Below are 27340 nucleotides of genomic sequence, written 5' to 3'. Positions count from 1 at the left end.
GTGCCACCACACCCAGCTGATTTTTATATTTTTAGTAGAGATGGGATTTTGCCATGTTGACCAGGCTGGTCTTGAACTCCTGACCTCAAGTGATCCACCCGCCTCGGCCTCCCAAAGTGCTGGAATTGCAGGCATGAGCCACTGTGCCCAGCCTACATATGCTTATGTAGGTGTAAGACTGCTTTAGAAGGGTATACAAAGAATTGATAATATTGTTTCCCCAGGGGAAGTGACTTGGGGGATATGAGGTAAGAGAAAGACTTTTTTATATACCTGTTTTCATTTTAATCAAATGAATATATTATCTTATGAAACATGAAATGCAAAAGAAGAAAGAAGTCTTCTAACTCAGCCTTGTTTTCAAGTAAAGCCAAAGATTATAATATAACATTGGCCAAGTAGCGTATGGATTCAACAGTTGGTGATTTTATTAAATTTCACTGACTTTTAATTTCACTATATTGTGACTGCTTTGATCCAGATCCCAGAATATAAGAATAATATTCTCAGTGGATTTCTGGCTTGCTCATACATTTTGAATAACTTGCAGAATACAAATGTGTAATTTAGGGAGAAGTAGAGGCTTTTGACAGCATACTAGTACCCTAATCACCTGAAAAAATAATATTTGTATGACATTAAAACAAAATTAATAGCAAGACACTAATTACATGAATAGATTTTATGTTGTAATTATTAAACTTGCAAACAACTCAGCATAATTAATGCCTTAATTAACATATGACCTGAAATTTTAGCTTACAAAATTAATAAAGGCAATTAAAAGTCACATTTGTGAAGTGGATTTTAAAAATTACAAGGAAGTTTGATGTCACTTTTTTTTCCCTCCTCATTTTGGGGGACATTTTTGTAGGTATTACAAAAATCAATTCACTGATGATGCACTTAGGGCATTCCCGCCCACCTCCCCTCCCCCAGCACAGTGTCCCAGCCTGAAGCCTTAAGAGTCAAGTTCAGAGATCTTTAGTCAAAGACGTCCACCAGCAGGAGTGTCCATCAACAGGGGTGGGCAGCTCCCAGGCACACTCCTCTGGATAGGTCTAGGGCAAAATGAAACAGCAAAGACTTTTCTCTAGCTAGCATCTTAAGGAAAATATAAACTAGAAGACTGATTTTGACTTTGATCACACTCTACCATTTCCATGTAACTATTTGGTTCCAAGATGCACCACTGTCATTATTCCTTCAAAACATGCTTCTTAAAGGCATTTCGGTTCCTATAGCACAGGATGAAGGTTCCAATCCAAAGCCAAAGAATTTCCCGTTAATAGATAGAAGTAGAGACTCAATAAGTATTAGTTAGCTAAGGATTTGGAAAAATATTAGATCTGGGTTTCTGCCTCATCCCTTATGCCAAAATAAACTCCAATTGGATCAAAGATTTAGTGTCAAAGCAAAATCATAAATGTGCTAGAAGCAAACAAGGTGAATATTTTTATAGTGTTGTAATTGTAACAAGGCTGAGTTATCTTTTAACCATAATAGGTAAAACAAAAGTCATAAAATAAATGACTAACAAATTTGCCTAATTTTAAACTTCCATACAGTAAGAAGAAACAGATAGGTTTAAAAAACTTAATTCAAGACTAAATCAAGAAGTAACTGATTAAAATCTGAAACTTTTATTTATATGTTGATCCTTTTACCATATAAAGGCATAGCTTTATACCTCATAAAAATAAGAAATTGAAAATATGCATTATAATATATGTATAGGATATTAAGTATAAGGAATAAGTAAAAGAATTTACATGTTTAATAATAACTTACAATGTGATTAAATAAATTACCAAATAACTGTAGGCCACAGCCATTAAAGATCAGACTATTTAATAACATCAAGATATTTTCATAAGGATTTGTTAAAAAAAGAGATAGTTCAAGAATATAGATGAATACAACCTGATTTTTAAATGTCTTTTCTAGATAGGAAAAAAAAGACTAGAAGGAAACAAAATATCAATGATAATTATTACTAGAGGTAGGTAGGATTACGGATAATTGCCTTCATTTTACTAATTTGCAGGTTTTCTACAATAAGAAAATGAATTTTGTACTCAACATTCTTTTCTTGCAAGTTGGAAAACAGTTTAATCATCAGCACCAAAACCCACAAGTGAATCTTAAATGTTTACAAGCACAAATCATTCCACTATTTCTGTTATCACCATGTCCTTCATGGTAGAGTATCACAAGTCAAAAGTTTCTGGTTGTTTCATCCACTTAAAACTATGTGTAAGAAATAACCTGAGTCTTAGCCACTTTAGGCTTCAATGTGAAACTGTCAAAGCACTCCTGGCACTTTGGGAGACGAAGGAGGGAGCACTATTTAAAGCCAGGAGTTCAAGACCAGCCTGGACAACAAAGCAAGTACCCATCTCTTTTAAAAAATAATTTAAAAAAATTAGCTAGGCATGGCGGTCCTGATAGCCTGAGTAGCTAGCCTGAAGTCCTAGCTACTCAGAAGCCTGAGGCAGGAGGATTGCTTGAGCCCAGGAGTTCGAGGCTGTGGTGAGCTATGATCACAACACTGCACTCCAGCCTAGGTGACAGAGTGAGGCCCTATCTCAAAACTTAGAAACGAAAAACACTCTCTTGAAAAGATTTTCTCTCTCTGAAAGCAGCTTCCCTGTCCAGAAGGTGGTTACTGTCTACACATCTTTCTTCCTCCAACTAGCCAACAGACAGTTAAATACCTCAAAATGTCCTAAAAGGTACCAAAATATTGTCAAGACAAGTATCAGACAGGCTACATGCTTTCTCGGTGTGACAAATATCAGAGGTCTGAGAAATTCATTAAACTCATCATGGCATCCTCGGAGGACTGACATACTATAGTACCAGGGCAGAAAGTCTCATGTAGCAGGAAGCCAGGAACCAGTGCTTCTTCCATCACTGATAGGCCTTTCTAGACTTTGGTCTAGAGATGATTTTTTTTGTGCTTTGAGTGGGGATTTGTCCCTTTGACTTCAATTTTCAAACAGCTTCCCTCAGAATGTTTGGGTCATAGTGGTAGCATTTCTCCCTTAATGTATTTTTATTCCTTGGATACTTAAAAAGACATTTCAAAGTTTTCCAAAAATAGCTAACTTGGAAGACGATTAAATATAAAAGATCAAAATTAAGGGCTTGAGAAGTGTGTCTTACAAATACAGCATTTCACCAAACTCCTTTTATTAAAAAAGAATTCCTCTACCTGATTCAGTGATGCTATATTAGATGGGTTAAATGACAGCAATTGGCTGGGCGCAGTGGCTCATCCCCATAATCCCAGCACTTTGGGAGGTCGAGGCAGGTGGACCACATGAGGTCAGGAGTTCAAGACCAGCCTGGCTAAAATGGTGAAACCCCGTCTCTACTAAAACAAATACAAAAATTGGCCGGACGTGGTAGTACACATCTGTAATCCCAGCTACTCAAGAAGCTGAGGCAGGAGAACCACTTGAACCTGGGAAGTGCAGGTTGCAGTGAGCCGAGATTGTGCCATTGCACTCCAGACTGGGCAACAAAGTGAGACTCTGTCCCCCCACAAAAAAAAAAAAAAAAAAAAAAAAAGACAGCGATTGATTGTGGTTGGTTTACTTATCTCTCTCTCTCTCTCTCTCTCTCTCTCTCTCTCTCTCTCTCTCTCTCTGTCTCCCCCCACCACACACACACACACTCCAAGTCTAAGACACAGGCTGCCCTTTCCCAAGGCCCAGCATCATCAGTGAATTCTTTCATAAAATCAAGGTCATGATTGTCTGTTCCTAACTCCTATGTTGTAGAGCAGTGAACATTGGATCTAAAATTTGGATTACCTGGTCTTGGCAAGAAGCTTGTGTCATTAATGGAGGCACCTGCCAATCACAAAATAACTGTCACTAGTAGCACAAGGAATATCATCATTAAACTCTGTACCTGTAGGTTTTCTTAATTTCTTCATTTGATGCTCCCTTATGCAGACCGAGAATTTCATATAGAGCTTCTCCTGTTGTTGACAGAGTCCGCTGTCTTTGGTTAGGTATGTTACATGCCATTTTCTAAGGCTGCAAAACTAAAGGGAGGGAAACAGCCATGAAGGTTATGCACACTACTTCCCACTCTCTAAAGGGGCAGACAGCTCATTTTTGACCTTTTGTAAAATGACGATCTGAAGAATATTTGTATACCAACGGCAAAAGGAGGGAAGAAAAAGGTTAGGAGAGCCAAAAACAGAGCTCTGAAGCAGGGTGTTAAAGAATACAGGCAGCCATGCAAATGGAGCAGGGCTTTGTCCACATGGCTAAATAGAAGCAAAATGTCATCTAAACACCCAGCGAATTCAGAATTATTGAGAATCAATCCTCACAGGCCAGGAAAATGTAGAGTTTTTTTGATGTTTTGTTTTTTTTCTGGAATTTGCTTAACTTCTTTTTCACATATTTTCCAAATTTAGCCAGCAATGGAAGTGGTGGGTATGGAGCAAGCAGTGGCTGAGGGGTGTTGTTCAAATTATACTACATTTCAGTTAAATAGGAGGAATATGTTCATGTAATCTGTTGTACAACTTGGTGACAATAGCCAATAACAATATATTACATATGTATGTGAAAATTGCTGTGAGAGTAGCTTTTGAGTGTTCTCACCACACAACAAAATGAGAAATTAGCTAATGTGTATGCTAATTAGCTTATCTTAGCCGTTCCACAATGTATGTACATATAAGTCAAAACATCAACCTGTACACCATAATATACACAATTTTAATTTGTCAAATAAATAAGTCAACATAATAATTCACATCCTAAGACTACAGAATATAGAGTTAGAGGCCATCTAGGCCAACTTAACAAACGACTTTTGGGATGTTCTGGCCAGAGTTCATTGTAGTAGATAATTTTCCTGTTACCCGTTTAGCTCTCCTTTTTCTGGGGAGTGGATAGGTCCTCACTGCAACTTGTGCTTTTCCTGAGACCCACCTCAGTCTTACCTGATGTCAGTTAGTCGACCAGGAGGAAGTACCTGACCCAAGCCAGACCAATTAGAATCCTTCCCTAGGATTTTAAAAACGTAGAACAATCTCTCAGATGGTGAAACCTATACAATGTAACATTTGTGTATTGTTGGCTGGCTTCAACTGAGAGAGTGAAAGCCTCAGTGGTGTTCAGTTCCTGGTTCCAGTTGTTCTTGGGTCCACCTGCAACTCTTACCCTACCACAGTTTGCCCGTCAGTCCTTCCTTGGATTGAGTCAATAAAATTCCTCTCCATGTACAAATGTGCATGCATATTTTCTCTTGTGTGTTTCAGCTAGGTTTTGGTCACTGTCAACCAGGACTCCTAAGTGCCATTATACTCTCTCAATTAAACACCAGTGGCAGCTCCCCTGAGCATTGCCAAGCCAGACTAACTATTGTAGATGTTTCTTTCTTAAATCACTGCACCTATTCTACCTTTAAGTTGAATGCACCTTCTGGGTACTTGGGAGAGACTACTGTGGGGAAGTAATAGTGATAAACTAAGATATTCAAACCCAATAGATTCGAATGTATTGTGTTGACATTTCTAGTACAGATAAGAAGAGTTATGTCTGCTTTATCGATTTTTCTCTATATGCAACATCCAAAAGAACCCATTTTGATAGTTTCAATTTGAGGGAAAAATGTATTTCCTTTTCATTATTTATGTCATGAAATAAGATAGATGTCATGATTCCCATAAATCAATGGAGAGTCATAAAATCAATTTTAACAAGGCACAGAGAAGGACAGTTTTCATGCTTGTGAGCATCCTGCCCTATGACTCACTTTGTTTGCTTCCTACTCGGATCTTGCTGTCGCTAATCCAGGAAAGAGATACACAGTTTACTGAAGATAATCTACTACACGAATTCTGATAACAGCCACAGCCAAGAATTCAGTTACAGTCATGCACTACTTAACGATGAGGCTATGGTCTGAGAAATGCATCCTTAGGGGATTTTGTCGCTGTGTGAACATCACAGAGCGTATTTACACAAAGCTAGATAGTAGAGCCTACTATACGCCAAGGCTGTATGGTCTAGCCTACTGCTCCTAGACTACAAATCTGTACGGTGTGTTACGGTGTTGAATATTGCAGGCAACTTTTTAATGCCATGGTAAGTATTTGTTTGTCTAAACATACCTAAAAACAGAAAAGGTACAGTTAAAATGTAGTATAAAAGATTTTTTTAAAAAGGTAAAAAACACTTGCATAGGGCACTTGGCACAAATCGAGCTCAAAGGACTGGAAGTTGTTTGGGATGGGAGTCAGTGAGTAAAGGATGAGTGAATATGAAGGCCTGGGACATCACTGTACACTTTTATATATTGAGCAATGCAGTAGGTTTCTTTACACCAGCATTGCCACAGACACGAGTCATGGGTCACACTACATTATGATAGCTACAATGTCACTAGGCAATAGTAATTTTTCAACTCCTTTACAATCTTCTGGGACCACCATCGTATATATAGTCTGACATTGACCGAAAGGTTGTTATTCAGATGACTGTATTTATTCAAAAGCCTAAAGTGTGGGCTAGGTCTTCAGAGAGGTTGCAGACTAATATGTGATTCAAATGTGTAAGTCCATAATGAAACTAGTGTTTAGAATCAGAGAAGTACCAAGTATAGAGATCAAACAGAAGAAAGAGGATTCTACTTGGGAATCGTGCCATCAGAAGCCTCACTTTGTGCCTGGCACATATTAGGTATTTGGCAAATGTCCTCTGGGTGATTCAAGAGTAAGTGCTTAACTTGAGTGAGATTGAGAGGGACAGCCTCACGGAAAAGGTGAAGTCTGAACTGAAAGCAATACTACCACTTGCTACTGTAGAATTTGGTTCGTATTTTTCTATTATAGCCCTTTTATCTATTCTAACCTTGGATCTTACGGCCTTGGTGGCCAGTGACTCTCTTGGTCATCTATTTGCATAAATTAACACGAAAGAGGACTTCTGGGTTTGGGGGCTGAAAGAGGAGGAAGGAAATTGTGATTGGGATGTAGCTCTGAGAGAAGAAGAGGGGAGTCTAGACCAGATGATGCCCACTGGTCTCCGGCCCTGCCCAGTATCATGTTTTTGAGCTCCCCGGGGGGAGAACTTAGAGACTGAAGAGGTGTTTGCATGAGCCCTCCATAAAAATTAAAAGGAGCAAAGATGTCCAGCTTTGAAACTGTATCATAGGGAGAGACAGCGCCCAGGCCAGGCCAGACCAACATTTTCTTACCAAAAAAGTAGCGACAAAGTGGCAGAACAGTCAGGGAACACTGCTGCCTACCCCTTCCCCTGGCTCCAGGCCTGACAGGAGAAGGGCTGGTCACAGAATGCTCAGAGTCATTTCAGAAAACATTTGCAATTACCCTATAGGGATATTCAGAAATATCTGCGGTGTTTGGAAGCTCCAGAATCACAATGTAGGAAAGACTCAGTACCAGCAAGGGGCAGGAAGAGTGAGGGTGGGAAGCTGGGTGGTGGGGTGCCTTTAGGTTGCTTTGTGTATGCTTTAGCTGGGATTAAGAAAACATCATTGATTCAAATTTAAAATGGGGATGATGTGGACTAATGTTAATGGAGATAGTGGGGATCGAGGGTAGACACTAAAGCTGCTCTCTGCAACTCTACCTGCACACTGGTATGTCTCTGGGAGGATTTTGAGGGAGGTGGGGGCCTGTATTTGAACAGATGAGGTCCAGCAGCACAGCAGAATGAATTACATGAATACCAGGAAAGCCAGATTTGTTCCCACAGCCAGTGGGCCTGGGAACAACAGGGTTGTTATGCCCAACAAAACATTATTCACTCACATGTCTCTTCATACTCTGAGCTCCTTAGGGGCTGGAATACTATTTTCTATTAATCTTTATAATAAAAAGTCTTAAGAGCTGTTTTATTGCATGAAAGGGAAGGAGAACAGGGAATTCGATTTGGCTGAGCCCCTCCTACGCGCCAGAAAGACAACTTTCCTATGTCGTAGCATTTAGTCCTGTTATCAGTTCTTGGGGGGCATCAGAGAGAGACCCCCAAAAGCTTAGGAGTAAGATAAACAGAATGGTTTTTTGACAGTTAAAATGGGAGATCGGTGCATGCTGGATCAGGAAAAAGCTGTCTTATCATAAAATCATCTTTAAGAGAGAAATTGCTCCTGGGCCTGCAAGACCTGATAGAACCTGATTGAACCTGATTAACTGCATATTCGTAACTGACAGTGTCAGGTTCTTCTTGTGTCAGTTATTCAGGAGGATGAGCAGACATGGGCAAGCAGAGAAAATCAAATGCGGAGGGCGATGCTGGCTGGGCCATCCAAGTGCTATTGCAAGGAAGGAGGGAAAGGACTCAGGCCCCACTGGCCAGGCGGTTGCTTCTGAGAGAAGCTCATCTGGGGATTTCAGCCTTCGTTGTTAAACCTTGGACTCATCTAACTCCATGCTCACAAGCCTCCTTCTGGTTATTATTTGGCATTCTATATAAGCCTTCCTCAAGGAAGAGAAGGCACTAGTCACATGGATTCAGTTCTTCTTCCTGGCCTCAGGGACAATTCTGTCTCCTGGTAAATGAATAAATTGGCATCTGATGATGATTTGTCAAGATCCACCCACAAGGAGGGCATGAATTGGTCATGTTGACACAAGTGGTCTGGTTCCAAGGATAGCTGTTTCCCTTCTTAAAATAACAGACATCCAGAGTTTGTGCCCGATCCAGAGAACGTGGCTGCAGGGAGTGTGGCCTTCAGCAAGGCCCTGCTCTCTGGCTGCCGCCAACTCAGCTGGTTGAGTTTCCAAGGCTGAGAACTGGACAGACTTTTACTGTTTTGACCACGGTAAGTTCATGATATGGTGATCAATGCTATCATAGGAAGTCTCTTAGAAGACAAGTGGCCGGTAGCCCCTGAGGGGCAACAGGCATATACCTCTCTGCTTTGCAGTCTCATTTTATGGATGAGGGAAGTGAGTCTCCCAGATGTAAAGCAACTTGCCCAGGTTCACACAGGTGAGTTTTGAATTTAGTGCTATCTGGTTCTAAAGCCCGTGTTCTTACTAGAGTGTCATATGAAGTAACACTTGACATTTGTAAGATGCTTTACAAGTAATTTCCCCCAACCAGTATTTCATCTGATCCTCACAGGAACTCTGAATAGTGGTGATGCTGAATTGTAGCAGCCTTGCACTAGTGCCCAGCTGTAGATCGTGAGGGGCCCTGCGTCTCTGTCCAGGGTGAGGGGCTACAGGAGGGCGCAGTGGGAGCTAAGGGCTACGGTGGCAAGTGTTTTCCCTCTGCACAGCCACTGAGCCCGCATGTGGACTAAGAGGAGTTCCTGAAGGAGTTAGTTAGGAAAGTAGAGTTAGCTGGAAGTAGAGGAATGTGTGGGTTATGCAAAAATTTCAGAACTTCTGCAGGGAGGCCAGTTTGTAAGCCACACAGGAAAGAAGATTCCTGGCCTCTGAGCCAAAACCTCCTGTGGCACCTCTAGGAAGCCCTGTGGCTCAGGGTTGTGGGAACCACAAGAGCCATAGCCCTGAGGGCTTCTGGTCTTTGTTAAACTTGCTCCTACCATCTGTGAAGAAACACTCTCCCGTCTCCATTCCAAAACTCCTGGTTCTTATTTCCCTGCTGACTGGGTGGTGACAGCATGTTAGGTTTGGCATTGGGCAGCACTTTTACTGGGTACACCGATGTCCGTGAGGAAAGCAACCTAACGTCAGCATTCATGCTTTTCAGAGGAAGACTGCGAGGTTTCTGGAGGTGAGGGTGCCTGGACCTGGTCCAGTATCCTCTCCAGGGTAAGGAAAGCAGCCCCAAGGAGCCTGCAAAGACCTCTGGCGCCCTTTGTGGACATTTTTCTCCAAAGCTGCCTCCTTTAAAATTATCCCAGGTGTAGAAAAGAGAAGATGGGTTCAGGTGGGGACTGCTCCCAGCTCCTTCCAGAGAACGGTCCTGGAAACAGCCTGGAGCGCATCCTTCCCTTCCCTAGACCTTTGCTTCTCTACTCTTCCTTTTCCAGTGGGAGAAAAAGGGGGCAGATTCCATTTCTCAAAGAGTTTCATACATAGAAACTCACACCCAAGAAGACATAGTCCTTTGGTTTATTATGTTTTTTTCCAATCATCACTTCATTTAGAACTTGAATCACATTATAATCTATTCCTGCTAAACAAAATCCAGTAGCCAACTTGTTTTACGATATGGATTGATCAATATTCAGAATGGGTGGTATAGACAGTTTATTGTGTTTCATCTTCTTTTGCCCTATTCTCAAAGATTTCCTTTTAGACAGACAACATCTTTTAATGAAGAAACTTTTTTTAAAAAGTCTATTTGCATTATACTAAAATGCAAGCAAAAGATAGTTGGTCTATGTGGTTAGTAGTTGGCTGACTCTATAGACTGAAACATGAAGGAACCAAAAGACCATAAGGTTGCTTTGTACCTTAAGCAACAACAACACACTACTTTTCCTGCCTCCCTGTTTAGGTTAAGCTAGAAACCAGATCTTCATATATTATTGATTTCTATGATATTTAGTTTCAGATTCAATAGAATAATACATTGAAACCCTTAATGGTGTAAAGATGTTATGTCCTGAGAACATAATAACATAAAAACTCTTCCTTAAGTAACCTTAAATAGTGGAGCCATAACCTTTTTAAAATTCCTTATCTAAAGTGCAACTCTTTAAACTCCTTTTTTTCTGTAACCTTTTGAATTATAATATTTCTATGCAAATTTCAAGTCTTTATTATTTATTTATAGTTCCTCATCTATCAAGCATCCAATGGGGAGAAAAAATCTTGTTGAGCAAAGTCATTAAGTGATTTAATTTTGAACATCCAATACATGATATTAATCTTCTGAACTTAAAATTACTTTCTAGCTGCATGACAAAGCCATTAATATCACAAAAAGCATTGACCTCTATAGAGTGACTACCAAACCGGGTATCACGTGCCTCTTGATAATGGATATAACTGAAAGAAGGTACAGCCCCCCAGTGACAATAAACACTGACTCAAAATGAACAAAAACTTTAAAGGTTCTAATTCCAGGGGTCCTAAGAGTGCTGATCTAAATTTTTCATGTTGATATGAAGTCTTCCTTTCAAAACAAAAGAAACTGCACCTATATCTATTACATGCATTTTGAAAAAATTGAAAAAGTCAAACGATGCCTTTCTTGGCAAAGTCTTTTCACAACTGAGAAAATGAATGTGGGCAGAGGAGATTAGATCATTAAACACAGCAAACACACTTTCGATGGCATTCACTGGGGAAATCAACACACTTTACCATTTTGTCATTATTTCTATGATTCCTCCATAGAAATTCATTTAATGGAACAAAATTCCCATAAGCCCAAATAATGTATCTTAAAGCTAAATGCGCATCCGAAATAGAAATCCTATATTTAAAAGTAATAATTCTCCCTAGCATGATTGCTTATTTGCTATTTGAAAACAATGGTGTCAGCTGAACATGGTGGCTCACACCTGTAATTCCAGCACTTTGGGAAGCCAAGGTCAGGAGTTTGAGACCAGGCTGGCCAACATGGTGAAACCCTGTCTCTACTAAAAATACAAAAATTAGCCATGGTAGTGGGTGCCTGTAATCCCAGCTACTCAAGAGGCTGAAGCAGAAGAATCGCTTGAACCAGGGAAGTGGAGGTTGTAGTGATCTGAGATCGCGCCACTGTACTCCAGCCTGGGCCACAGAGTGAGATTCTGTATTAAAAAAAAAAAAAAAGGAAGGAAGGAAAGAAAGAAAAGAAAAGAAAACAATGGTCTTTTCATTGCACTAGTCCTTATACAAACAGCAACCTGAAGATGGGGCAACTTAAAATGTTACTAGTAATCCCCAGTACCTGTTCCTGGAACCCGGAGCCCTGATTCTGTGTCCACAAACAGGAACAACTTGCTGTTTTCAACTGGTCTGGAAGTAGATGTGCAAGGAAATAAAAGAAGGCAACAACAAAAGCGGCTGTTCCATACCTGTTCCACTGTTTTAAAGCAAACAGTTGCTCCTTTCCATCCTTCCCCCCGTGCGGGGTTAAGCAGGTCAGTAGAGTCAGGTTACTTTTCATTTGTTACTCTGTCAGCCAATTGGTTATCCCTCTGGAAAACACAACAAAGAGAGAATAAAACATGCATGACTGTAAAGCTTGCAATTACAAGGCATCAACTGATACCAAAGCATATGCCACATCCCACTTTTGATCCTTTGTTGACTGGTGCTTGGTTCAACCAGACACCACTGAGGAACTGACTCCAGAGTCTCCACCAGGACTCTCCATTAAGGAATAAGCTCATCTCCTGACATGTGAAATGCATTCCTTCAAACTTTATTTTCTTTTTAGTTTAAGACTAGTACTGATCAGTCGATTTAAAATTACTGGAAAGACCATGCAACATTAATAAGGGAAAACTTTAATTGCTCATTATTTATTAACCCAATATTTTCAAATCTGCATATTTAACACTCTTCTAGTTAAGAGGCATTGAGTCACAGTACTGACTGAGGTGGTTTTAAGGGTTAAGGCATCTCTTGCTAAAGCAATGCTCGCACTCTCACAGACATTTAAAAGTCTTGTGAGACAATAACTCCTATGATTTCGAGTAAGATCCTACAGACTGAAAAAGTCTTACATGAGACAGGTGTTATTCCTGAATTTGGCACAGTGGGGTCCTGGAGGCTGAAGGAGTAGTTTAAGTGTGCTGCTTACCAAGACAAGAAGTCAAGCTTCAGGTAATTTTGTGTGAATGATTCAGAGCACTCTTGCCTCTAGAGGGCACTGTTTTTTTAAGATACCTTCAGATTTCCAGCCAGAGTTTATGAAGCAGCCCATCATCACAGAAAAACAAGAAGAAACACGAAGAAGGAGGAGAAGAAAATCAAATTTAGAACTAAATACCCAAGTTCCAGTATCACTTCAACTTAAGGACAGTGTCCTTTGGTGAAATGAAAATAGTTCCTATATAAATATGGTGAACTTATGAATAGCTTTTAAAAACTGATGTTTTAGTTTATGTTTCAAATGTAGTAAGAAATGCTTTGAGTAAATGTCCTTCTTTTTGCACAATTAATCACTCTCCTTAACCGTTAATCTTTGTTTTAAAGTATTACCTGGAACGTTAGTTTCAAAAAGTTAAGTAGTGCAAAACGCTTCAGCAAAGTGGAACTGTAGCTGTGTTTCAAAGAGAAAGCGCAGTATTCATTCAACAATTAGTCACCTATTGAATTCGAGCACTGGACTAAGTGCTAGAAATATACTGATAACAAAAGTCAACACAGACGCTGAGTGTGTGAGTCAAAGAGTTACAGCCTCTGAGACAGGCAAAAGAACAATCAAAATGGTCACTCGAAAAGTGGAAAAGTAAGACTTTGGAGAGATGCTATAAGAACACAGAATCAGTGAACAGTTGAAGATCAGAGAAGGCTTCCCTGAACAAAAACAACTGGGCAACTAGTGCTTTACCTAGTTCTTTATCTGAAAAGAGCTAGATAAAGGAGTTGCTGGTAGAAGCAAATATATCCCAAGCAGGTGGAAGAGCATGTTCAAAGGTCCTATGTGCTTAAGTCGGAGAAATTAAAGGGACATTCTGTCTGATGTGTGCTCTCGTACATAGGACGTCATTACATGCCTATAAGCATATGGCTTCCAATATATCATCAAAAGATACAGCCAGAGATCAATGGGATCATATTCCACATAACCAGGTGAGGCTTTCTAGAAATGATGAGTTTCAAATGTTTTTTGTAAAAGGAAATTACTCATGGTAAGCACATTAAACAGTTCCTTGATTCAAAATGCACTAAATGTATTGTAAAAGCATTTCCAAGTGGATCATTTATGTTTTGAAAAAGAGAACTTAGTAGATCTTCCAAGACTGAATGAAAGAGTCCTATCTGTGAGGTAGGAAACTGACGATAGAACTATGATGGAGAGGAGGGTTTTACATGCTATTTTCCTTGTTTCCTCTATTTAAGGGGTCTTCACTGTTCACTTAGGGGCTCCTAGGGACCTTTTATACACATCTTTCGGTTGCCACATATGGTTAGGGTTATTTTAAGAAATGACTGGTGCACCAGCACAGAGTCTACAGCAGGTACCAGATGAATTATCTGAATATTCAACCAAAACTGTCTAACACATAAGCATTAAGATACATAGTCTTTCTTTTAATTTTCATATCTCAGCAGGCTCAAACACAACTCGTTTTGAACATGTGATGTGCAAGGAAATGATGAACAAAGGTATTATTATTACTAGTATTACTATTTTTACTACTTCTCTATATCATTTGTTATTATTATTACAATATATGGAACTCAAGCCATCACTTTGTAAATTTCAAAGAGCTAAATCATCTGGTCAAGATTCATTGTGTTAACGTACTTTGAAAATGGAAAATACAGGTGGCTGCTTTGATTGTATAAAATGAAAAAGCCGTCACTACCATGCCAGTATCTCAGAGGTTGCTACTGAGCAATTCTGCCAATTCTTCTGTAAAACCAAGTGCTTATATGCTTCAGAAGAACCAACTGGATAATTCCTATTATGTTTTATCATTTTACAAAGTTTTTTTTTAAAAAGCCCCTTTTAAAGAGAAGTTACAAAAAGGAGAGAACTTTAATGAGCTGAAATCTATAAACATGTAGAAGACATAGAATTATAGAAGGCTAAGCAGGGAGAACTAGACTATAACTCTCTCTAGAAACACTTGGAAAGATTTTAAGAATTCTGACACCTGGGGCCCACCCAGACTATCCCAAAGCAAAAATCTGGCTCAGTGGGGCTGGGCTTGCGCACTTTTCAAGGCTCCTGGGGTGATTCTAAAGAGCTGCTTGGGGTGAGAGCCACTGTTTACCCCATGTCAGAGAGATCTGAGCGCTGACAGTTCTCCAGTTAGGTAATGTGGAAAACACCTGCCAACCAGCAGCTCTCTGGAGGAATTTCCCACTGCCTGGGTTTCCCAAGAAAACATTTACTGAAGATAATGGCATCCTTGTGATAAAACACAAAATAAAATTCAGTTTAATTCAAAAAAGCATATCCAAGAACATTTTTATTTCTTAAACATAAGTCAAGTCACTTTTTTTTTTTGTTTTTTTTTTTTTTTTTTTGACAGAATCTCGCTCTGTCACCAGGCTGGAGTGAAGCGGCGCAATCCTGGCTCACTGCAACCTCAACCTCCTGGGTTCAAGCAATTCCCCTGACTCAACCTCCTGAGTAACTGGGACAACAGATGCATGCCACCACTCCTGGTTAATTTTTTATATTTTAGTAGAGATGGGGTTTCACCATGTTGGCCAGGATGGTCTTGATCTCCTGACCTTGTGATCTGTCTGCCTTGGACTTCCAAAGTGCTGGGATTACAGGTGTAAGCCACTGCGCCTGGCTGCAAGTCACTTTCTTTAAGCCTTTGTCGTCCCTGAAGACTATCATAAAATATGAACCCTTTTTACTTTTTATCTCTGAGAACTGTTATCATATGTCTACTAAAATGTGCCAAGAATTATATATTAAGGACTTTTAATTTTAATTTTAATTTTTTTTTTGAGACAGAGTTTACTGTTCTTGTTGCCCAAGCTGGAGTGGAATGGTGCTATCTGGGTTTACCACAACCTCCACCTCCTGGGTTCAAGCGATTCTCCTGCCTCAGCCTCCTGAGTAGCTGGGATTACAGGCATGTGCCGCCATGCTCAACTAATTTTGTATTTTTAGTAGAGATGGGGTTTCTCCATGTTGGTTAGGCTGGTCTCAAACTCCTGACCTCAGGTGATCCACCCACCTTGGCCTCCCAAAGTGTTGGGATTGCGGGTGTGAACCACCACGCCTGGCAAAGAACTTTTATATACATAGATTATTTTCTAGGGTTGAAGTATTTTGAAAAATTTTAAGAAGATACTCTCCCCCAATCCCTCAAATGGGAACTGAGTACATTGGAAAAGCTTTAAGAATTTGAATGTGTAATCCTGATAGATTTCATTCCAAATTTAAAATGCATCAGTGGATGGAATGAGTTACATAACAAATGGAAATGGCTCCCTCTTTATCACAGAGCAAGGTACTATACTGGGTATTTTGGGAGACTAAGAGGCAGTGATGATGATGATGATGATGATGATGATAATGATGATAGTGATCGTAGCTAACACTAACTAGATTATCTCATTGAAGCCCTAAAATGTATAAAGTGGGCTGGGTGCAGTGGCTCATGCCTGTAATCCCAGCACTTTGGGAGGCCAAAGCTAGTGGATCACCTGAGGTCAGGAGTTTGAGACCAGCCTGGCCAACATGATGAAACCCTGTCTCTACCAAAAATACAAAAAATTAACTGGGCATGGTGGTAGGTGCCTATAATCCCACTTACTCAGGAGGCTGAGGCAGGAGGATCACTTGAACCTGGGAGGCAGAGGTTGCAGTGAGCCAAGATCATGCCATTGTGCTCCAGTCTGGGCAACAAGAGCAAAACTCCATCTCAAAAAACAAAACAAAACAAAAAAAAATGTATAAAGAGGATGTTTTTATGTCCTCATTTTTTAGAGAAGGAATTTGAGATTGAGGAGGTTGAATGAATTGCCCAAGGTGACCAGCCAGTAAACAGTGGACTCTGGCTTTGAAATCTGGCTGGTTGATTCCATAGCTCAAGCTGTCACCCATTACAGAGCTTTGCTTCATGAGCCTATAATTGCAGGGGACTGCTGGGTGCTGTATTCCCTTGCTTATCAGTCTGTGACTGTGCCAAGTGGTGCATGTGTAAAAGCTCAAGAAAAACATTGAGGTAGTGGACTTAAACAAGGAACTACCAATAAGCCTGTTCACTGATGAAGTTCAACTCACAGCTCTAGTGTCAAGGTTAAGAACTTGCTTCCTTTGGTTAAGTAAACTTTTGCTTAAGTAAAGCTCAGAATCTGAGAACAATGCTACAGAAAAAAAATATTGACCGAATCTTGGCCCCTGCTAGGAAACATAATATGTATTTCACTTGCGTAAAATTTAAACACCTTGTTGCTTACTTACAGTAAGCAATTGCTGTAATAAACCAAGGAGACTTCAGGTCAAACAGATGTATTTGTTTGACAAAATGTAAACAGAGCCTTGAGCCCTGATTTTGCCAGTAGTTATTCCCTTTCCAATTAGCCTAAGATGTCTCTAATGTTAACTTAAAAAAAAAAAAAAGGTAGAAAACCAAAACAAGGATGGTACTCTGCTCAGGACAAGTCCTTTTTAGTGGGGTTTCTAATACGGAGGTTGCTCTGGAAATTGTTGCCTGAATATGGCTAAGCAGCCTCCAAAACCGTGAGTACCCAGAACTCAAAATACTTTCCAATCCTATTTGTTTGGTGATGGTAACAGCATGGGCCTGAAGTTATATTTGTATCTTAACTCTAAGCCCTCTTTCAAATGGAGCCTCACTCAGCCCAAGAAACAGACATACATTTGATAGAGAAGGAAATGCTGAAGATTCCTTCCTGAGCTTCATAACACCGCTTACATCACACTGGATCATTTCCCAAGTGCTTTCACAGGTCATATACATTGTTTGATACTATTAATAGGTGCCCATTTTAAGAAAGGTAACCTGTTAGGTGTGATCATGTGACTTCTGCCAAGCGTGAACATCAGTCATGAGGGTCACAAATCTGGAGCTGGAATCCCAGTGATCTGCTACCAAATTATGTCCTTCTTTTTTTTTTTTTTTTTTTTTTTTTTTTTTTGAGACGGAGTTTCGCTCTTGTTACCCAGGCTGGAGTGCAATGGCACGATCTCGGCTCACCGCAACCTCCGCCTCCTGGGTTCAGGCAATTCTCCTGCCTCAGCCTCCTGAGTAGCTGGGATTACAGGCACGCGCCACCATGCCCAGCTAATTTTTGTATTTTTAGTAGAGACGGGGTTTCACCATGTTGACCAGGATGGTCTCGATCTCTCGACCTCGTGATCCACCCGCCTCGGCCTCCCAAAGTGCTGGGATTAAAGGCTTGAGCCACCGCGCCCGGCCCAAATTATGTCCTTCTTGATCCCAGTTAAATAAAAAGGCTGAATGAGCAAGCAAATTGTTAATAGCAAAGGGAACCCCTCATAGCCAGACAGTCCTCGCAGTGGCCTCTCGTCTTGGAAGCAGGGCAGTCCCTCTGTCTGCCTTCTGGTCCCACTGCACCAAGCAGATCATGGCTTTGCATGAATTCCCAGTATCCACGGTGGATCTTCTTGGTGGAATGTTTCAACTTGCTTGTGGAGGTCACAGCGAGTCCCCCATAAGCTCTTTTATAGATATACATTCTCCCCTCATTTTGTTGAAGTTTTCTCTTTCATATGAGCATCCAAGGCTCACCAAATTGCCATCAGCTAATTAGTAGGGCCTCTGGTCTGCAGGGTCCTCTGCTTTCCCACAGAGCGAGTGCTCCTTTGCTATTTACAACATGCTGTTGCTAAGAACAGTCTTGCTCTCTGCTAAGTAACGCTGAGTGGCCTGTCCCACACACAGATGAGAATGGAAAAGCCCCTGTCTGAATGAGTTGTATCATCTAGTGCAGATTCTTCTACAAACATACACACACCCCCTTGGGGCCCAGACACTCATGATTGGACAGGCTATCGTGCTAGTAGCATTTCCCTCTGCTGCCCACCTCTGGCAGGGCACCTCTTCTACGCGGGCTCTCCTCCCATGCCTCAGGTCTCCCTGGAGATCAGCCCAGCCATCCCTTCACAGGGCCCCCAGCACCCACCAAGCCTCCCATATCCTCAGTGGCTCTGCTCCTGCTCCTTCCACAGCCTTTTAGGAGTCTATAGAAACTTTTCTATATTTTTCCAGAACCATAAATGCTCTGTTGTCAATGGGAAGCTACCAGAGGGCATAAGTGGGAAACTGTTCAACACCCTAGACACACACCCTGGTCAGCTGGCCCCTGTCGCCGAAGCCCCACTGCTGTTGAGGCAACAACCATGCAACCCCAGCAATCCCTCGACTCTCCTCTGGGGAATCCTCCATTCTCCTAGGGCCGGGCCTCCCCCCCAGATGCGAAGTGGAACAACCCACAGAGCCAGGTTAAAGGATGAGCCACAAAGTGATGAGCTGGGTCCCTGAACAAGGTAGCTCTGACCTGGGACATAGTCCCAGCCCTGCTGCAGAACTGATCAGAGCTGGACAATCACAGGACTGGGTGGGCAGGCAGGCAACCTGTGCTGCCCCACAGGCCCCCTGCCTCTGGCCCTGGGCATGAACATCCAGCAAGTGACCCCAAAAGCCTCCTCTGCAACTTTCTTAGCAGTCTGAGCAAAATATTCAAATGAATAAATATTCAATTCAGCACTTCTTAGTTCTTAAACTTAAAAAGAATAAAAAAGTTGGGTGCCAGAATTTCAATCCTAAAGCAAGGCCAACCCACCATTCCATATGACTGTGGTGCCCTCTGGTGTTCAGGAATAAAGGAACTGTAAACAGGAGTTTCAACTTCAAAATATTTCTCACCCCAAATCACCCTTGATTTTCCGTGTCCCTGACGCCTGTCCCCCAGCCCCTAAGATGACGAGAGTTGCTGAGAAAAACACTCCGGAAAACATCCGAGTGGGGCAGGTCATGTCTGGAGAGGATGCCGCCCTCTGGGTGCTTTCTTCTGAAACTGGAGTTTTGCAATAGCATCCCAGAGCTCATCTGTTGGGGGATTGATATTGCAACCTACAAAAATCTGGTTTTCTATAAGGCTTCTGTCTGAAGCGAGAAACGTTGGAGCAGCTGTGGAAATTCTGAGATCTCCACTCCATCCACTCCTTGGCTGGGTCGAGACAGAAGACCCCTGAGAGATCCAGGTTGCGAATGACAACAAAAACCCAGGAACCAGCCAGAGACAATCAGCCAGTTCGGCAGCAGTGAATAAATGCTGCCGGGTGCTGCTGGGGGAATGCCAAGGTTACGAGATGTCCTCTACCTCTCAGAGCATGTCAAAGAGTTCCCAAAATGTCAGATTTCTGCCAGGCTTTCCTTGGCCAGTTCACTGGGGTGTTTTATTTAAACACAGATGTGCCTTCCAATTTGAAAAGGTTCTCCCTGCGTCACGCTGAACAACTCTGACCCACAGGGACATCTGCATTTACAACCCCTGACTGCCACTTACAAGGGAAAGCATGAAGTATGACCACAATACTTGGCACTTAACGGGAAGGACCAGAACATGGTAAAGAAAAGACATGCTGGAGGTGCCGGGAAGAGGGAAGTTCCCCTGGGAGCAGAGACAGGGAAAGGTAAATGCCGACCTTCCCTTTGCCATTCACAGGCAAGAACTTCTGTGTCCTCCTGCCCAAATGTGAGGCTGGGGCGGGGTTGTCGGTTTCTCTGGGCTGCCTAAAGAGGTACCACAAACTGCGTGGCTTAAAATAACAGGAATGTCTTCTCCTGCGGGTCTGGAGGCCAGAAGTCTGAAGTCTAGGTGTCTGCAGGGTTGGTCCTTTCCAGAGCTCTAGGGGGAGTGTATCCCATGCCTTCCTCTTAGCCTCTGGTGCTGCCAGCAATCGTTGGTGTGTGTCACCATGGTGTGCCTCTGATGTCACATGCTGTTCAGCCCTGGGTCTGCATCTTCACATGGCGTTCCCCACTCTGTGTGTATCTCTCTGTATCTCTTCTCCTCGTCTAAAGAGGACTCCAGTCAGATTAAGGACTCACCCTCCTCCAGTATGGCCTCATCTTAATTTAGGTCCTAATTACATCTTCACAGACCCTGCTTTGAAATAAGGCCACATCCATAGGTACTAGAGATTAGGACATCTCTCTTTTAGAGGCACAACACATTCAATCCACAATAGGACTCTAAAACTGGGAACAGTTGAAGGTTTTATTTAGGCCTAGTCAGTGGTGCTGGGAAATGTTTAATAACTAGATTTCCGGGGATTGGGGGACATTAGTGGAGGCAAGCACTGGTTTGTAATGTTTGCTGAGTTCCTTCCCAGGCCTATTTCAAGCTATCAACATAACACCTGGCTTGCAAAACTCCTGAAAATTCACCAGTGTGTGGCTGTCTTTCATTGGTATTAAACATGCCCTTGGGCCTATTTTATGAAAAATGTCAATAGCTAAAAGGAGTTATTTACTACAGTTTTCATGCATATTTTATATTACTGAGGACAAGATGCCCTGACAACTTTTCATTATCTATATGTAAAATGATGAATTTGTATGTAATTCAAATCCAATTTCAAATCTGAGCATACATCTGGGGGTCCGGGCAGATCTGTTTTCTGGGTCTCCATTACCCTAAAGCAGCATCAGCCTTCTCCTCTCAGCCCTTCCAGACACCTGCCCCACCTTTGATATCCCCACCACTCACAGATTTCCCATTTCCCCAGGTGTGACAACTCAACCATATTCTTTGAGGTGACCCTGGCACTCAGCTTCTGCTCTCTCCATCCCAACTCCGTCATTGGCCTGAGGTCCTTCAGCACCCATGTGTCCCTCTCGGAGAAGGCACGCCCTCCCTTGTGTGATTTTGGATGCCCTCCACCTCTCAGATCTGAAACTTCAGCCTTGCCTCTCTGCCACGGCTGCCGCCTTGCCAACAACTCCCTTATGCACGTGGTGCTTACATATTGATGATACCTCTGAGCTCCCCAAGCCTACCTGCTGCGACCCTTTCTCTAACCCTTTTCCTGCTCAGTGAAATCTCTGGGATCACCATTGTAACTGCTCCCTTGTCAATATCCCTAACTCCATCCACCACCTCAGCCAACATTGGACTGACTGCATGTCCATCTGCTGCTGGGGTGAATGCTGTCTCTGCAGACCCAGAGTCTCCAGTACTAGGGGGCTACAACCCTGCCCAGCACCCTCTGTGTGTCCCAGTAAGACCTTTTACCATTCTCCACCACTCCTCAGCTCTCCTGTCTCACTTTCAGCAAAAGACATCCCCACCTATATCACCAGAAAAAATATAGAGAGAATACCCCCTTGTTAACAAAGTGTGTTTACATAGGGTCATTTGACCCACACACCTGGGACAGGTAGGCAGGGCAAGTGTTAGCATTCCCACTTTATAAATCAAGAAACTGAGGCTCAGAGGGGTTTCATGCACACATCAGGCAGTTGTTAATGGAGCAAGGGTAGGAACAAGGGTCTCCCAATTCTCAGAATCCCAGGTCAAGCAGGGCAGTGATTTTACCAGTGAGGCCTTGGTAGACAGAACAAGCTCCCACATCTCTCTATTCACCTCTAGAGTGTGCTGCCTTCTCAACTATGATTCAATTGCTCTGAAGGCACCTGAAGTTTATTTACCCTTTATACTACCAAAAAGAAAGCAGAATGATCCTGAAAGCAAGAAGCAGTTTTATTTTCCTTTCCTCTGAGAGTTGTTACCACCGATTATGTTTCCTTGTGGAAGTGTTTGGCTGGTAGAGTATTTATCCTGAGTCCTCGGCTGAAACAAGATAGCTCACCCTTTGCTCCTGTGGGCTGGTTCACAGCTCAGGAGCAGACCAAAGGTCTGATCTGGGAACATCATCCCATGGAAGCTAAATGCATGTCTGGAGACCCACTAAGGTGTCATGGAGGAGAATCCACCGGGTGGATCCAGTGCTGTGGGCTTACATGGATGAGCTGATTTTCTGTAAACACATGATATGAGGCAAAGCCACTTCCTCTGGGAATGGGAGCCCTAAGTGAGTCACACTGTAGTCAATTAGGAATCTCAGCTCTTGCCCGGGTCTTCCAACAAAGGATGCAGACCAGAAGGAATCTGCTTCTGTCAATATAAAAAGTACTTCTCTAACCCAGTTTCTCTTCCAGCCCCTTTGTTTGTGTTGCACCCACGTGGTTGTACATAGAGGCAAATATGCAAAACAGGTGCTGACCTCCCGTTAGCACCCGGGCCAGCCTGTGTGCCTTCCTGCAAGGCCACCTCCGGGATGTCTTTCTCTTTGACCTGCCTGCACTGGGTCAGCCCAGGGGGCTGATGCCACCGCACCCCATAAGAACCGATGTCTGTGGGGTACGCCAGAAGCAGTGGACTGGGACACGGATGGCTTGGCTTCCAACTGTGTGAACTTGGGGAAAGCCCATGCCCTCCTGAGTTTCTGATTCCTCCTCTGCAAAATGAGAGTTTTGCTATGGGCAAAGCTAACTGGGCAATGCTATGAGGACTGCTTATGTTGTTACGACGAAGGGGACTCCAGTTAGGGACTCGTAGTTAGGTTTAGAACTAGACAATGTTTTTGCTGAGCTCTAGTGGAAATGGAAAATGAGGAACAGCAATGTGTCAGGTGAGGAGGAGCAAATAAGAGGGGAAAGCCCAGGCCTGCTCGTGGGTGAATCAGCAGATAGCACACACCTGCAGAGTCATTGATTCATGCACATTTTAAGCAGTTTTTATGGGCAGATTTTGAGCAGAGGTGGAACAGGATTGGACTGGCCCATGGGGCCATTTAAGTCAACCTAGGGCACTCTTGGTGGCTCTGAGGACAGTAGTTTAAAAGGATGCCTCCTAGTCTTTGCCCATGGCTGCCTCATGGGGATGCTGTCACTCTCTCCCTCCCAAGCAGAGTGGGGTGGTGGGAGGAACACAGAAATGTGAATGTTAAATAATAATATCCACACAAAGCACGAGCGTGTAGCTTTCAACAAATGCTAGCAACTATTCGTGCTCTGTGGGTCATCTCAAAGACAAAGGAAAGGGGAGCCTTCTCCAGGATCCCCGTTGCACTGAGGTCTCACATGCTCAGGAGCACCTGTCCCAGTGCTGCCCCGAGTGGGGGCCAGCAGCCAATGATTTCAGCTCTCCTCCAACCTAAGAGGAAGCCCCAGGACCTGTGGGAAGCACAGCACCAGTGCTGGGAGGCAGTGGTCATACTGGTTCAGAGTACACAGCTGAGTCTTCTAGACTTGTGTTGAAATCCCGGCCATGCCATTTACTAGCTGTGCTGCCTTAGACAAGCTACTTCAACTCTCTCAGCCTCAGTTCTTCATCTCTAAAATGTGCAAACATTTGTTGAGTAAATAGCTGTGGAGTAAATGGGAATAAGACTACTTTCCATATGGGGGTCTTTGTGGCAATGAGATAATTACTAGGCCAACTGATGACATGGTAGGTCAATGATTAATTTTATGTGTCAACTTGACTAGGCTGCAGGGTGCCCAGATATTTGGTCCAACATGATTCCGGGTGTGTCTGCTTGGGTGTTTTGGGTGAGATGAACATCTGAATCATTTGAATCAGTTGATTGAGTAGAGCAGGTTGCCGCCCCCTTTCCCCACTCAGTGTGAGTGGCCCTCATCTAATCAGCTGAAGGCCTGAATAGAACAAAAAGACTGACCCTCCCTCAAGTAGAAGAGAGTTTCCTCCTGCCTGACTGCTTTGAGCTGGGGCATTGTTTTTTGTTTGCTTGTTTGTTTGTTTTTGTTTTGTTTTGTTTTCCTGCCTCCAGACTTAAACTGAAACATTGGCTCTTCCTGGGTCTCAGGCATGCTGAGTGCAGATCCTGGGACTTGTCAGCCTCCATAAGCACATGGGCCAACTCATTATTTTATATATGTATATATACAAAATATGTTACACACATATATCCATCTCTCCTACTGGTGCTGTTTCTCTGAAGAATCCTGACTAATACAGTAGGTGCTTTGAAAAAAAAAAAAGGTCACTTTCAATGATTGCTATTTCTGTTATTTCAAAACTAAGCAAGAAATGACTTCCAAATGTAAAGCGGATTGAAATTATGCTGTTTAAGAGGTAGGAGGAAATGCCAATAATAACCTAAATAGCACTTATTATTTGTGTGCTGTTCAGAAGGTACATTTGATCTTCTAAAATGAGCCTTTGTAATAACATGTGTGTATCAGTTGTGGCAATATCATTTCTTAAACTCTGGGAAAAACATTTTAAATTTATATCAGTAACTACCTTCTATTTGTATAGCTCTCTAAAATTTGAGAATTATATTAACTGTACTATGATTTTACCATTCCTTAGTTATGACGAAATCACTGACATGCAAACCTGACTGTCTGCTAAAGAGGGTGAAGGAAGTGCTCAGTGATTGCTTCTGCAGCTTACAGAGGTGGTGAGGGACTCCCATGAGCATGGGCCCAGGAGAAAGCCATCACTACAAGATTCAGGGCACAAGGGAGGACTGTGAGCAGCCTCAAGATGTCAATAAGGAAAGACTCATGCCTGTAATCCTAGCACTTTGGGTGGCTGAGGTCAGGAGTTTGAGACCAACCTGGCCAACATGGCGAAACCCTGTCTCTACTAAAAATACAAAAACTAGCTTGGCATGGTGGCAGACACCTATCATCCCAGCTACTCAGGAGCTGAAGCATGAGAATCGCTTGAACCTGGGAGGCAGAGGTTGCAGTGAACAGAGATCATGACACTGCAATCCGCCCTGGGCGACAGAGTAAGACTGTCTCAAAAAAAAAAAAGAAAGAAAAGAAAAGAAGAAGAAAGTACGTACTACAAAAGCACAGACTACAGGTGGAGGAGGAAGAGAAGGAGACCTCCCCACTCTAGCAGCTGGGCTTACCAGCAGAGGAAGCGGGCAGTGGTGGCAGGGGAGGGACAGAGCAAGTCCATCATGACCCATGATTCTGGAGATGAGCTGCTTTCTGACAGCACAAGTATACCTTGAAGTGATTCGTAAGAAAAGATGCAGTCAGTAGAAACGGTATGTTTAGTTCCTTTAAAGTTCTAGGTGGGATAAAGGACATAGGTCTCCAGAGGTTTTTATTACAGCCTTGTACAGGCCGTGACTTTGAATAGAAAGGAAGTTGCAGGAGGTGGACTGTTGGCCCGAGATGGTGTCAGAGGACACAGCTGATCTTCTGGTGATGAGTCTGAGCTACCAGACATCAATAGCCATCAAGGAGCACCATGAAGACTACGAAGGCTATCAAATAACTCAGCTGGCAGAAGACTCACCTCCTAATGAAGACTTTCAACCGAAATCTGAGTTGGAGAGGAAGACAGGCTCCATTACATTTATACTATGAAGGGTAATAAAAGATAAAATACCCAACGTTTCTTAGAAAACATAGCAGGAGGACTACCAGGAACAGTATTTATAGGCTCAGCTGTTTATTCACCAAGGTTTATTGACTAACCAGTTGCTCTGGAGACTATAACAAATAAATGAGATCCAGGCCCCATATCAGCTGGAAGTGTCTTCTACAAAGCAAATGTCTGAGGAGCTCTCGACCACCCCCACTGTCAAACGTTTCATCTCTGAGAAGGGAGAGAGATCCAATCTCTTTAGAGGGCATCAGCAGGAAGTGATACTGTGCCATTGCCATGGAAGGTATCATATCTGGGCCCTGTCAGAAACCCAGGTGTTTCCCTTTACTCACTCTCTCCATTTAAACCATGCCTGATCAGTTCATCAGGCCTAATCATGTCTCCTTTCAAAAGCTCTCTCAAGTCCACTCTCTCCCTCTGGTTCTTGAATAGAGGTAGTGAACTTGGTCACTACCCTGCCCGCCTCCTAACTGACAGTTCTTTCTCCAGTCTTTCTCCGGTCCCCATACACTACATTCCTTTAAAATGCGAATGTTATACCATCACTACCCTGCTGATAACTCTTCAAACTTGTGCATTGATCTTTAGCTAGTCCAGCCTCTTAGCAGGGCCAGCCCCTTGGACTTGCTTGTGCCTCTTCCTCCAGTACCATCTCTTCCCAACGCCTTCCCATCCACTCAGACCGTTTCTACTAATTACAGTACACTGTTTAGCTCCATGAACACACCGTTCTCGCTGTCCTCTGAGTCTTTACACATGCTGTTCCCTGTCTGAAGACATTCTTCTGCTCCCTTCACAGTGGTCTCCCAATCCTACCCAGCTCACTCCTTCAGCACAAAGAGTCAAGATTTTTTAAATGTCAGGAGAATGTCACAAGTGATGGAGTTAGGAAACAGAGAGAAGAAAGCTGTGGCCCCTGTGAAGCAGGAATCCTGGAGGAGGCCACATGAGGAGTTCAACTTCAGAAAAGCTGAAAAAATTGCATGAGCAAGACCATGGAGGCAAGAAAAGTACTGGGCAAGCTGGAAAATTGAAGGCAGACAGATCCACCTGGTGCATAAGAGCGGGGGAAGAATGGGTGAATGAGTGGCCAAGGGGCGAGGCTAGGTCAGTAAAGCTAAAGAAGGGAGAGGCCTCGAAAACCAAGCAAAGGAGTTTAGTCCTCATTTTATAAACAATGGGAAAAACTTGAAGTTGAATAGTGCCAGTTTTTATTTTAAAAAGGTGTGGCCAGCAAGTGTAGAGGAATGGAGTTGTGGAAGTGAGTGACCTTAGAGGAAGATGAGGAGATGGGACCACGGACCAGGGTAGCAGCAGGCAGAACCGGCCGAGGCGGTGGATTTGGAAAAGATGTGG

At 42.7% G+C, this 27340-nt stretch overlaps 1 protein-coding gene across 2 annotated transcripts in view; it reads right to left on the bottom strand.

The window, feature by feature from the left end:
- The window catches only part of DNAJC5B (DnaJ heat shock protein family (Hsp40) member C5 beta), a 108082-nt gene that overhangs the window by 39085 nt on the left and 41657 nt on the right, over positions 1-27340 (bottom strand). Inside the window, exons 2-3 of one of the 2 annotated variants that reach the window (XM_074386627.1) lie at positions 11983-12105; positions 3922-4057 (exon numbers count right to left, since the gene is read on the bottom strand). In XM_074386627.1, coding sequence (XP_074242728.1) covers positions 3922-4040 — 119 coding nt within the window. In that variant the 5' untranslated portion in view covers positions 4041-4057; positions 11983-12105. Of the gene's footprint in view, positions 1-3921; positions 4062-11982; positions 12106-27340 lie in introns of those variants that run through there. The other variant, XM_003935534.4, reaches the window with a different exon arrangement.

This window comes from Saimiri boliviensis, chromosome 15 (assembly GCF_048565385.1).
Source record: "Saimiri boliviensis isolate mSaiBol1 chromosome 15, mSaiBol1.pri, whole genome shotgun sequence".
Taxonomy (NCBI): Eukaryota; Metazoa; Chordata; class Mammalia; order Primates; family Cebidae; genus Saimiri; species Saimiri boliviensis.
Note: the sequence above shows the minus strand (reverse complement) of the source record. Positions and strands in the feature narration are given on the sequence as shown.